Raw genomic sequence first — 12523 nt, forward strand, 5'->3', positions numbered from 1 at the left:
CTATAACAAATAATCAAAACCACCTGCTACCTGAGATGTGAGGGTACTACATATGAATCCTGACAGTAGATCACTGTAATGGTTGGAATTACACCACCTGCTGGAGACTTACTGTAGAAAAGCTCCGCCATGAGGTGAAGGTCTCTGAGGGCAAGACTATGCATCTTTTCTTTGGCATCAGGAAGTGATGTTTGCTTGTTGGAGGAAGAAGGGGGAACCTGGCGCTCTCTCTCTCTTTCGTGTGGACTCTGGCAGAGAGTGGAACTAGGAATGCTCTCTCCCTTTAATAGATAGATGAATCTGGCCTTTCTCTCTCTCATTACCAAATTCTTATTCTCCTTAATAAATGCTTAAAAGTCTAACTCTTGCTAAAGCTTATAATTTATTGGCAACCACTCATTAGATATTTTAGACAGTATAGCTAGAATTTTAGCCTTTACATCACCTAAGTTCTGTTTGAGTACTTCCAATTAAAGGGTGTTCTATACTTAATGAAGCAGTCTATTACATTATTGATTCACTCAAATTATTATAAAATTCTTCATATTGAGAGAAAATTTAACACCACTCCTTCTTGTAAATTCAATCTATTTGTCAAATACACTTGAGCATTGCAGGATAAGTTTAATCTTTGTTTTTTCTACATGACAAACAAATTTTGATGATTCTACCTCCCCATCGCCTCCAGTAATTTCTGTCCATTGTTTTTGCCTTCTGGAGCATAACATGATAAGTTTAATCACTTTTCCACATGACATCCATTCAAATATTTGAAGAACATGATGATACCTCCACTCCCTGCCCAACAAATTTTCTTTTCTAAAAGGTAAAAGCATCTCTAACTCAGTCACTTAGCTTATATATGGCATTAAATCATTCTGATTTCCTTCTGGACACTTTCACAGCTAGTTAAGTCTTCTCCTTAAAATATGGGACTCATAATTGAGCACAATTCTCCAGGAGTGGTCTTATCTGGGTTTAGTACAAAAATACCAGCTTCTCCTCTTCCTGCATAATATGTAACCCTTAAGTAAATTTATTTTCTTTTAAATTTCTTTACTTTTAACATTCATTTAAAATTGGTTTTGAGTTCCAAATTCTCTCCCTCCCTTTTTCAATTCCTCCACCCATTGGGAAGGCAAACAATATAAGATCAGCAGCAATGGGGCACCTTCTGCATGGGATCTCACTCAGTACTCAGTCCTTTAGTGGGAACTGAATAGCCCATCTCCTGCAAGGACATTCCAGAGAAAGTCTGGGAGCAGCTTTTACCCTGGTACTTCCTGACATCTGAATGGGTCTGCAGGTGGGCCCTGAGGTTGGAGTGGTCAGCAAAGGCTCGGCTACAGGGTGTGAAGGAGAATGGCTTCTCCCTTGTGTGGGAGAAGGACTTCCCACAAATCTTGCAGACACAGGGCACTGTGTGGCTTTGGATGTGCATTTTTTTGTTTGTTTTTGCAGGGCAATGTGGGTTAAGTGACTTGCCCAGGATCACACAGCTAGTGTCAAGTATCTGAAGCCATATTTGAACTCAGGTCCTCCTGAATCCAAGGCCAGTGCTTTACCTACTGAACCACCTAGCTGCCCCCTGGATGTGCATTTTGAGGGCCGTGAGGCTCACATACTCCTCACAGACCTTGCAGCTGAAAGACTTCCTGGGCTGGGTTTCTTCACTTTGCTGGAGCTGCTGGTGTTTGGAGGGGTTAGGCAATGTAGTGTAGGATTCAGGATGCTGACCACAGGAAAATTTATCTGCCTTCTCTTCCTGGGAGACTGGACTTAGGGGGATCTGATCCCTTGCCACTGTCATAACCATCACTGGACAGAGAAATCAGATTCAGGTTGTTGGGCTCTTCTGGGGGTCCAGGAGCAGCCACTGCCATGGGCATAAAGAAGATAGAGATCAGCTCACTATCCCAGACTAGTAGAGGATAACATATTGCTGGACTGAGGACCTCTGGTGCTGGAATGGCCAACATCCATAGGATTGGTCATGTAAATGGGGAGACACAATAACTGTCTGACTCTCCAGTTTGCTGTAGTCGGGTTTCTTGATGGTAGAGAAAAGTTTTTTTACTAAAAAGGAGTCAAGGATGGTGACTCCAGGGCTGGAGCTTGATCACTGACCACTGCACCTGGGCTATGGTACTGGAAAATCAACCACTCCATTCTTGCATACCAGTCTGATCTTTTAAGATTTTAAATGGTATATTATTTAGTGCATATATACATAGTACTGAGATTACTTTATTGTCTCTACTACCTTTTATCAAGATGGCATTTCCTTGATTATCACTTTTATTTAGTTCTATTTTTGCTTTTTGGACAGCATAATTGCTACCTCTATCTTTTTTTTTCTTTACCTGAAGTATAATAGAGTCTGCTTCATTTCCTCATTTTCACTCTATGAGTGTCTCTCTGTTTCAAGTATGTTTCTTGGAAACAACATATTGTCGGATTCTGGTTTCTAAGCTATTTTTCTATCTGCTTCTGTTTTATGGATGAATCCATCCCATGCACATTTTTATTTATGATTACTAACTATGTTTTCCTCTTCCTATTTCCTTTTTTAATCTTTTTGTCTCTCTTTTTACCTGGTCCCTCCTCCAAAGTTTGCTTTGCTTCTGCTCACTGTCTCCCTTAATGTGCTCTTCCTTTTAATCACCCCTCTTTCTTTTATCCCATTACCCTCCTACTTCCCTGTTCACTAAGATAGATTTCTATACCCAACTGAATGTGTCCTCCCTCTTTTGACCAATTCATATAAGAGTGAGGTTCAAGAATTGCCTGCCTCTCTCCTCCCTCCCCATTACTCATTTCACTATAAATACTCTTTATTGATGGCCTCTTTCATGTTGAGATAATTTTCCCCATTATATCTTCTCCTTTCTCTTTCTCCCAGTGCATCCCATTTTCTCTCCCATCCGTTTTTTTAGATCATTCTAACATAACTGATTCATTCTTAAGCCATCTGTCTATCTTCTTACTGTTCTAATAATGATTAAGTTCTTAGGAGCTACATGTATCTTCTTTCCATAGAAAGAATGTAAACAGCTTAACATTATTGAGTCACTTATTATTTCTTTTTCATGTTTACATTTTTAAGATATGCTTGAGTCTTTTATTTGAAAGACTAATTTCCTATTTATCTCATTTTCTCATAAGGAATGCTCAAAAGTCCTTTATTTCGCTAAATATATATTTCCCTTCTGAAGTATTATGCAGACAGTCCTGGCTTTATGTAAACTCATATTAACCAAATTTGATTTTACTTAAAGTATTCTGAAAGAAATTTGCATTCCCCCCAAACCTAAGTTAACTTTACTATATACTACTCTGCTCTCTTTTGCTCTACTCCTGCCCCTCAGCTCAGCATTCCATGACTTCTCCCCTCCCACCCCAAAGTAAAAACTAATAAAAACCTCCAAGTGAAAACAGAACACACATAGAATGACCAGCACTACCCTTCCAGATGGAGGGCTTTCCTTGAGACTTCCAAATCTGAGAGAAGATACCTTTGCCCCACCCCAAACTATCCCACATCCAACCCCATGTGTTTGTTCTACATCTCTCCATGCTTTGTCCCTGGTCCCTGTGTGCCAACCTTCCTTTCCCGTATGTATTTATGTCCTACCCCAAATGTATGCCCTCTCAATGTTCTTCCTTTCAGTTCCATCAAAGCTTCCATATGGCTGGCCCTGGCTCTCACATATTCTTCTTCCTTCTCTTGCTTCTCTATCACAGACCCTCACATATCCTTGAAGAGTGTGCTGAACCCTTCTATCCATGGGCACACAGCTCCCTTCCTGTCCCACTCTCTTCTTAACCCACATCCACAGGCAAATTAATATAGCATAAAATGCTTTATGTAGAGGTCTGCATAACAGTTCACTTATGCAAAGCAAAAAGTGTCTGTGCTCAATTTTTCTGGGTAGGTTTTTCTTGGTTATAATCCTAGTTCCTTTACATTCTGGAATATCATATTCCAAGTCCTTCACTCCTTTTGTGTGGCAGCTGTTAAAGCTTGTATGATCTGGACTGTGGCTTCATAGTATTTGACTGGTTCCTTTCTGACAGCTTGAGGTATTTTCTCTTTGACTTGGAAAATATGGAATTTGGCTATAATATTCCTTGGATTTTTCATCTTGGATTCTCTTTTAGGAGGTGATCAATGAATTCTTTCAATTTCTCCTTTACTCTTTGGTTCTTGGATAACAAGGAAGTTTTATTTTATAATTCTTGAAATATAATGTGATGATGGATTTCATTTCTAAGTTTCTTATATTATCTCTCTTCTTTCTGTTTTCAAGGTCAGTTGTTTTTCTGATAAGACATTTCATTTTTTCTATTTGTTCACTCTTTTGACTTTGTTTTATTTTTTTAAAATTGAAACATTAGCTTCTACATGCCCAATTATAATTTTTAAGGAATAATTTTCTTCAGTGAACTTTTTTACCTCTTTATACAGTTGAGAAATTCTGTTTTCTAGGAAGTTATTTTCATCAGTGAAGTTTCATATCTCTTTTCTATTTTGCCCATTTTGTTTCTCAAGCTATTATTTTCTTCAGTACTTTTTCTTTGGCAGAGCAATGAGGGTTAAGTGACTTGCCCCGGGTCACACAACTAGCAAGTGTCAAGTGTCTGAGGTTAGATTTGAACTCAGGTCCTCCTGAATCCAGGACCAGTGCTTTATCCACTGTGCCACCTAGCTTCAGTACTTTTGATGCCTCTTACCAAGCTATTAATTGTCTTTTCTTAATTTTCTTACAACACTCTCACTTCCCAATTTTCCCTTTAACTCTCATTTGATTTTGGGAATCTTTTTAAAAGCATTTCCAGGGATTCTTGTTGGGCTTGTGTTGAATTTGCATTTTTTTTTCTTTGAGGCTTCACTTACGGCTTTTTTGACATCATTGTCTTTTTCTGATTTTGCACCTTGTCCTTCCTTTTTATCACAGTAGATTTTTATGGTCAGGTTGTTGTTGTTATTGTAGTGTGCTCTTTTCCCCAGCCTATTTCTTGGTTTTGAACTTTAATTTAAAGTTAGGTTCTGTTCCTAGGGTGGGGGTTAAGAAGTAATGACCCAAGTTTCAGACTTATTTTACTGCTTTTAGAGCTATTTCTGAGGATTTGGAAGTTGTGTGTGTGTGTGTGTGTGTGTGTGTGTATGTATGTTTCCAGCATGGTGTGATCTGGAAAGATTTGTGTTCACTGTCCCTTTGTGACCAGAAACAATATTGCTTCTCAGGGTCCCTGCTCCCTTGTGACTGAAAGCAATATTACTCTTCAGGGCTCCTGTTCCCTTAGGATAGCAAACACTCCTCTTCACCCTGGAACTGCTATTCAGAAGTGGGTATAGTCAGTGGAAGTACCAAACAGTGTCCCATCCTGTGTCCAGTGCTAACACAAAGGTCCTCTGTAGTCACTTTCTGACAAGTTGCCTGGTCCCCTTATCATATCTGGTTTGAGAGCTCTTGAAGTTGCTCCTGCTACTGATGTCACCTCCAATGCCCATAGCTGCTATTGCCTCCACATAGGCTCTGGGCCAACCTTTGCCCCAGTGTCACAGACCTCTCCTTCTGATTTTCCTAAGTTATCTTGGTCTGGGAAAATATTTTATACCCCAGTCCAGAATTCAATTTGAGGTGTTATTTTTAAATTGCTTGAAGGGTAGTGTTGGGAGAGTTTGACTGCTTTTTCTACTCTGCCATCTTTGGCTCTGCCCCCAGAAATTCATTACAGAAGTTTTTTTTTTTTTAATTAAAATAAATCATGTTGCTTTTGTTGATATTTTGCTCGTGACATAGGTTGTTATTATTTAATCAAGAATACAAAAGTCAAAGATTAGCCAAAGCACCCTAACATGAGCCTTCAATATAGGATTAAACAAGATGCATGGACCATTGTATGTTAATCATAGCCTTTACAAAGAATAAATGTTGGTTAACTCTAATCACAGACAAATATGAGAAGCATCATGGCCTAGTGGACAACAAACTAGCTTTGGATCTAGGAAGACTTCAGTTCAAGTCCCACCTCTGACACATACTGGATTTGTGACCCTGGACAAATCACATAACTTTCCAGTGCTCTGAGCAATTCTCTTAGACTCTAAGTAGCAGATAAGGTACTCAACTGCTTTGTTGCAGGAAATTCTAAGTTTTCCTTCTAAGGCCCTTCAACCAATGAAATAATAGGTCCTACCCTATTTCCCATAATTGAGATATGATATGGAAATGAAAGCTTGATGTTAACTAGTAATGAAGGACAGAGCAGGTGTCAAAAGGTGACATCAAAAAAGGAACACTGGAGACAAAATTCCTACCTAAAATTTTACCTCATGTAGCCCGTGGGTCTAGGAACTTAGCCAAATGAAAATGATGTCAGTCATTGCCTGGTTTTACTGGTTTGTTCATTGATAGCAGATGGAAGATGACATATGCCCAAATAGTTGGCTGATGGAATGAGCCAAAGCAAACCAATCTCCATCTGGTTTGGCAGAAGGGGGTGCTATATAAGTATGGGCTAAAATAGGGTAATGTTGGCTTTGTTTCTGACCCTTTTGAACTCTCACATGAGGAAAAAACTTTCAAGGAAAAGAACAGTAGGGAGCAAGCATTTTTCAAGTACTTAATATATTCTAGGAACAGTTTAAAGTACTTTACAAATATTTTATTTGTCCTCACAAAAACCCCATTTTAAAGTTAGGAAAAGTGAGGTACACAGGATCACACAACTAGTGGTGTCTGACACAGGATTTGAAATTAGTTCTTCTTGATTCCAAATAGCACTCTATGCATTGTGCCACAGAGATTGCCTGGCAAAGAAGCAAGCATCACCAGGCTGGAAAAAAAACAATAGTCAGGATAATCAATTTACTATATAATGATAGGTTAAGTCACAGTTCCTCACTTTACTTTTCAAGTCTCAGAATAATAAAATATTGCCATCACTACCTATCCAGCCTTATTTCCCATCATTTTATAATATGTATTTCCTTTTCTAGCAGTGATATGGAAGGGAAAACATCTAAATATCATATTCTGAAGGACCTTAAAAACCCTAATTTAACCCCATTTTGGACATTTATTTTTCTCTACTACATATGTAACAAATTATAATTCAGCCTTTGCTTGAAGACTTTGAGTGAGGAAGAACCCATGACCTCTCAAGGGAGCCAACTACTTTTTGAGATGTCCTTCATTGAAGGATAGCCTATATGAAGTATGTCAAGGTCCTGTTCAAGACTAAGTTCAACTTTCTGCAACTTCTTTCTATCCATGGTTCCCAGTTCTTTCCTCTGTGGGCAAACAGCAAGTCTAATCTATTTTTGAAATCATAGATCATGGGGCTAGCTCTGGAAGGAACCTCTTTAGAAGACACTCTTTCAAATAATTGAAGGCAGTGACCATATTACCCCTAAATTATTTTTTTTCCTCAGGGCAGAGTAATCTTGTTTCTTTTAATAGAACTTAATATGACAATCCTGGTCATCTTTATTTGGATGCTGTCTAACTTACTAATATCCTTCCTAAAATGTGGCAACTAGACCTGAACCCAATTGTCATGAATAATAAATAAATAATAATACATAAATAATAGTAGTAGGCCTCCACCAGTCATGGATGACCATGGATCAGTGCCTTGAAGAGTCACAGGCCACAGTGTGGCTGTGCAATCTGATACGGGAGCCGCAGCTCCTGAGTGACTTATAACCGGTAACTGCGTATCCTGTGTTGTATCTACCCCATGAGGAGTAGCTTGAGTGTCCTCTCCAGGGTGCTGGCCTGGGCAGATCAATATGGAAAACAAGCTGTTGCCCATGCAGCAGGTTTTGCCTCTCTGCAACATTGGTGGATCCAAAGGAGAGGCAGAGCCAATACAGTTTGGTGCCAGTGCCACTGCAGGAGTTGCCAGAGGGATGTGATGTCCAACATCCAACTGCCTAAGGGACTACTCTGACTCCTGATTTTTCCTCAGGGTTAACTCCCAAAGCCTTTCCCATATATGGGTATAGCTGCAAGGCAGCAGAGGTTTAAAATCAGGGTTTCCTTCCCCTAGGCGGGTTGCCTGCCAAGGCTAATGAGCCCCACCTGACTGAAACATAAAAAATAATAAATAAATAATACATAAATATATGGTTACAAGCTGGAAAAAGTGCCTGATACTTCAATTCCTAAACACCCTACTTCTCCTAATGTAAACTGCATCAACCTTTTTGGACAATAGGTTATTCTGTTGATTGACTCTGAATTTTTGGTGAATTAAAACTCTTAAGATTTTTTTCAGACAAATATTTATGTAGCCAAGCTTCTTCAAATATAATTTTGATTCTTGATTCCAATTGTGAGATCATATGGTTAAAGGTCTAGAGCTGGGAGGGCCTTCAGAGCATAAAGTCCAGCTTACTTTACAGATGAGGTCTCTGCCTGGTGAGGTTAGGTGACTCAACCAAGGTTATATAGATAATATGTGTCACTATTAAATTTCCCTTTCTTGTATTGTAAGTTTTTTGAGGGCAGTAACTATCTTTTGTTTCTTTTTGTACCCTCAGTGCTTAGTACAAATTGTTCATTGCCTGGCACTTTGTATGTGCTTAATAAATATTTATTGATGGATTTATTTGACCCAAAGGATTAACTTCCTGAGGTCTTTTCATATCATGATGGTCATCCTACATGTAAGCTATACTTGCAGAATTATGCTTACATGAAAGCTTGATAAGCATCTTTTCTATACTTTTATATATCACTGAAAAAAATGTTAACTAGTGTGGCTCAAATATAAATACTTAGGCATTTTCTTGGAAATGTTCTTTCTATTTAACATGGAAAAATTCTCTGTGGCTGGTCATTCTGAACATACTAAGTTATACTATTTTCTACCTCACATCTTAGTCTTTTTCATAAGAAGATCATGAGGGGTTTTGTCAAATGCTGCAAATTATAAACATTATAGAACTATACCTCCCAATTTATTAGTCTCATAAATATCCCTTTATTGTAGGATTTTATAAGCAGTCAAAGTGAACCTCACTGCCCTAAAGTCAATAGACTTTATCATTTTCTCTTAAAAAAAAAAGATTTACAATTTATCATACAGGATAACCAGAAAGGATGGATGCCATCTTCTGTTGGATAGTCAACAACCACTGAAAAACCAGTCCCTGGTCAAAAGGAACTCACATTCTAATGGGAGAGAAAACATGCTAACAACTATATACAAATAAGAATGATGCAGTGTAAATTAGAGGTAATCTCAGAGGGCAGGCAATTATGTTTTGTAAAGTGGATGAACTATAACCAGGAAGTAATAAATTCTCTGTTGAGGACTTCTTAGAACTTCAGATAGATTAACAAGTGATATTGCTGAGATAAAGAGTGAACATGAAAGCCTTGGTAGAAGATGAATACTAAGAAGCAACTCCAGAACCAGCACTTATTGGGAGCTTTCCATGGCTATATTGACAGTGAGAGTATACAGACATTTGGGTCCACTTGCTCATAAGCAGGTGTTGCCATTTATTATGCGCTCTGAATCAACCATGCTTGTTTTCTTTGATAGGTAAATAAATATATTTATTCTTTGAGCCTTTTGAAATTGTGTGCTTGCAAAGAGAGTTGGTGATAGCACTGTGGAACATGGGGGCATTATGGTAATCATGCTAGGATAAGGTATTCTTGAATGACTTCTTGAACTGAGGCTGCAGAGATGAGCAAACAAAGAAAAATTCTGAATATCATGAGGTAAGAGTTTGGACTGAGAGATTTTTCAAACTATTGGGCAATTTGAAAATTATGACTCTGTACCCATGAAAAAAACCTAAATACCATATTTCAAGAAGTATAAATAGGGGGCAGCTCGGTGGCACAGTGGATAAAACACAGGCCCTGGATTCAGGAGGACCTGAGTTCAAATCTGGCCCCAGACACTTGACACTTACTAGCTGTGTGACCCTAGTCAAGTCACTTAACCCTCATTGCCCCACAGAAACAAAAACAAAAACAAAGCAAAAAAAGTATAAATTTTTAAAAAATGTTCAGAACTCAATCTACCAGTCACATGAAAGAAACTAAAAAGGAAAACACTCAGAAATTCAAGAAATGAAATCCAAAGCTTCATGGTCAAATAAAAAGAAATACAATAAGCTAAAAAGATAGAGTTCCTGTATTTAAATGTGTCAGGCTTGTAGTCAGGAAAGCCTGAATTCCAATCTGGACTCAGATACTTGTGAGCTGTGTGACCCTGGGAAAGTCACTTAACCCTGTTTGCTATAGTTTCTTCATTTAAAATGAGGTGAAGGAAATGACAAACTACTCCAGTATCTTTGCCAAGAAAACCCCAAATGGTGTCATGGCAAGTTGGACACAACTGAAATAATTGAACAGCAACAACAAAAAGCAACAACAATAAAGATCACAAAAGACTTGGTAACTGCCATCATGAAGAAGAGAGCTTGGAGTATCTATCCCAAAAGGCAAAAGATATAGGCTTATACTCAAGAAGAACAAATTCATCAAGTTTAAATACAACCTTGCACAGGAAAAAATGAAATGGATGATTTCATTAATGAAATAGATTTCCAAGTAGTACTGAAGAAAAGGCCAGGAATGAATAGATATTTAAAATGGAAATACAGAAGCTAGGACAACCACAGAAAGGTACACGCAATTTTAGTTGGAAGTGAATATGTTGCAGTAAGAAACACATGTCTTCTCAGAATCCTAATATCAATAAGTGCCAGTGAAGGAGGCAAACATGACAGAAAATCTCAGGGAGAGTTTATTTTGATATACTGTACTAGAGACAAAAGGAGAAGGAAGGGGAAGATAGTTACTATTACATACTAGAGGTACACAAGATATGGAGTATTTAATCATGGAGGAAGGGATGGGAGGATCCTCTGACTTTACTTTTTTGTTTGTTTTGTTTTGTTTTGATTTTTAGTGAGGCAATTGGGGTTAAGTGACTTGCCCAGGGTCACAAAGCTAGTAACTGTTAAGTGTCTGAGGTCAGATTTGAACTCAGGTCCTCCTGACTCCAGGGCCAGTGCTCTATCCACTGTGCCACCTAGCTGCCCTTGACTTTACTTTTATAAAAACAGGTAAAGGGGAGATTGAACATAATTACACACATACACACATACATACATTTCAATATAGAAACACATTAAATTCAAAAGCAAAATAAGAGATGACAGGAACAAGAGGGGGAGAGAGAAGGATTTAAGAGGGAAGGTAGGATATGTAAAAGAATAGCCATAAGCAAAACAAACTGAAATGTTGGAGAGAGGAATGTGAAGGGAGAATTCAAACTAAAAGAAGGAAGATAATCCCTTGGGTGGTGTTAGTGAAGTTCCTAGTTTATCTGGGTGAGACTAATAAACCAAAGAGGTGACGCATTACTCCAAAGTGTAACAATGATCCTTTATGTCACATGAGAGGCTATAACACACCATGTACAAGCAACTTCACAGGTTTGATATAAGAACAGCATTTTATAAAATTTTAAGTTCCATAGAAATATATTGCTAATTTTCTTCAAGTTCTACCTCCTTTATGAATCCCTCTCAGTCTATTCTGATTTTTGCTGATATTGTTGTTTTCCCCTATCTGACTTTGAACAGGATTTATGCTATAAATAAAACAACATTTACATCTTGTTTATTCATGTTAGAAAGGATTTATGATTCTGGAAGTGATCTGGAATAGATAACCTCTCAAATCCTTCCTAACTTTGAGTTACTGTGATTATTGAATCTCCAAATCACTTTATTAAGCACATAATAGGTGGTACATAAGTACTTATGGATTGATTCATCCATTTGTTAATGTTTTGAGTGTTTTAGGTTTAATTTTTTGTTCTTTTGTTTTCTATTTGCAGAAGGAGCTCTAATGGCATATAGCCTTTAAAGTTAAAAAATTTGAATTTATTTTTTAAAATTCATTTTTTTGTTCTGCATTCTTTCCTTCTCACTTTCCCTTTAGATTTGACTTTTTAACAAAGCCATGATCTCCTATAGTCCATCTCCTATCACCTTAGGAAGAATATCATATAAATAGAATGTACAACTATATCTGTACTACAAGGACCTGCTACATGTCTAAGGGCTGCTCCAGATTCTATATGAAGAGCTTCAGTGACAGATATTGCACTGTTTCTCAAGACATCTGATTCCATTTCTGGACAACTCTAATTTTTTGGATTTATTTTTGGTTAAATCTTGATTCCAACTTTGACTTTCTATAACTTCTACTCATTGGTGAAATCCTGGGTCAGATGGACTATGGGGTTGAACTAAAATGAAAATTCCTATGTTCTAATTAGGCCAACAATTATGTTCCAAAGCAAGTATGCAAGTTGATAAACCAGTTCTTGGCTATGGGAGAAGATCAAAAGTGGAATATGAAATCACCTTTTAGATATACTCAACAATGAATGGCACAACATTAGCAGCTGCATCTTTGAACATGAAAGACAGTTGTGCCTGCATATATATAAATGTATACACATATACCCATGT

The 12523-nt window shown here is 37.7% G+C and overlaps 1 protein-coding gene across 1 annotated transcript; it reads right to left on the minus strand.

The window, feature by feature from the left end:
- Window positions 1-1186: 1186 nt before the first annotated feature.
- LOC122746100 (protein snail homolog Sna-like) lies at window positions 1187-5515 on the minus strand. The gene is given in 5 exon segments (XM_043991572.1): window positions 1187-1435; window positions 1595-1780; window positions 1782-1981; window positions 1984-2108; window positions 5442-5515. Coding segments are annotated over 5 exon segments (834 nt in total).
- Between the last annotated feature and the right edge of the window lie 7008 nt (window positions 5516-12523).

Source organism: Dromiciops gliroides, chromosome 1 (genome assembly GCF_019393635.1).
Source record: "Dromiciops gliroides isolate mDroGli1 chromosome 1, mDroGli1.pri, whole genome shotgun sequence".
Classification (NCBI taxonomy): Eukaryota; Metazoa; Chordata; class Mammalia; order Microbiotheria; family Microbiotheriidae; genus Dromiciops; species Dromiciops gliroides.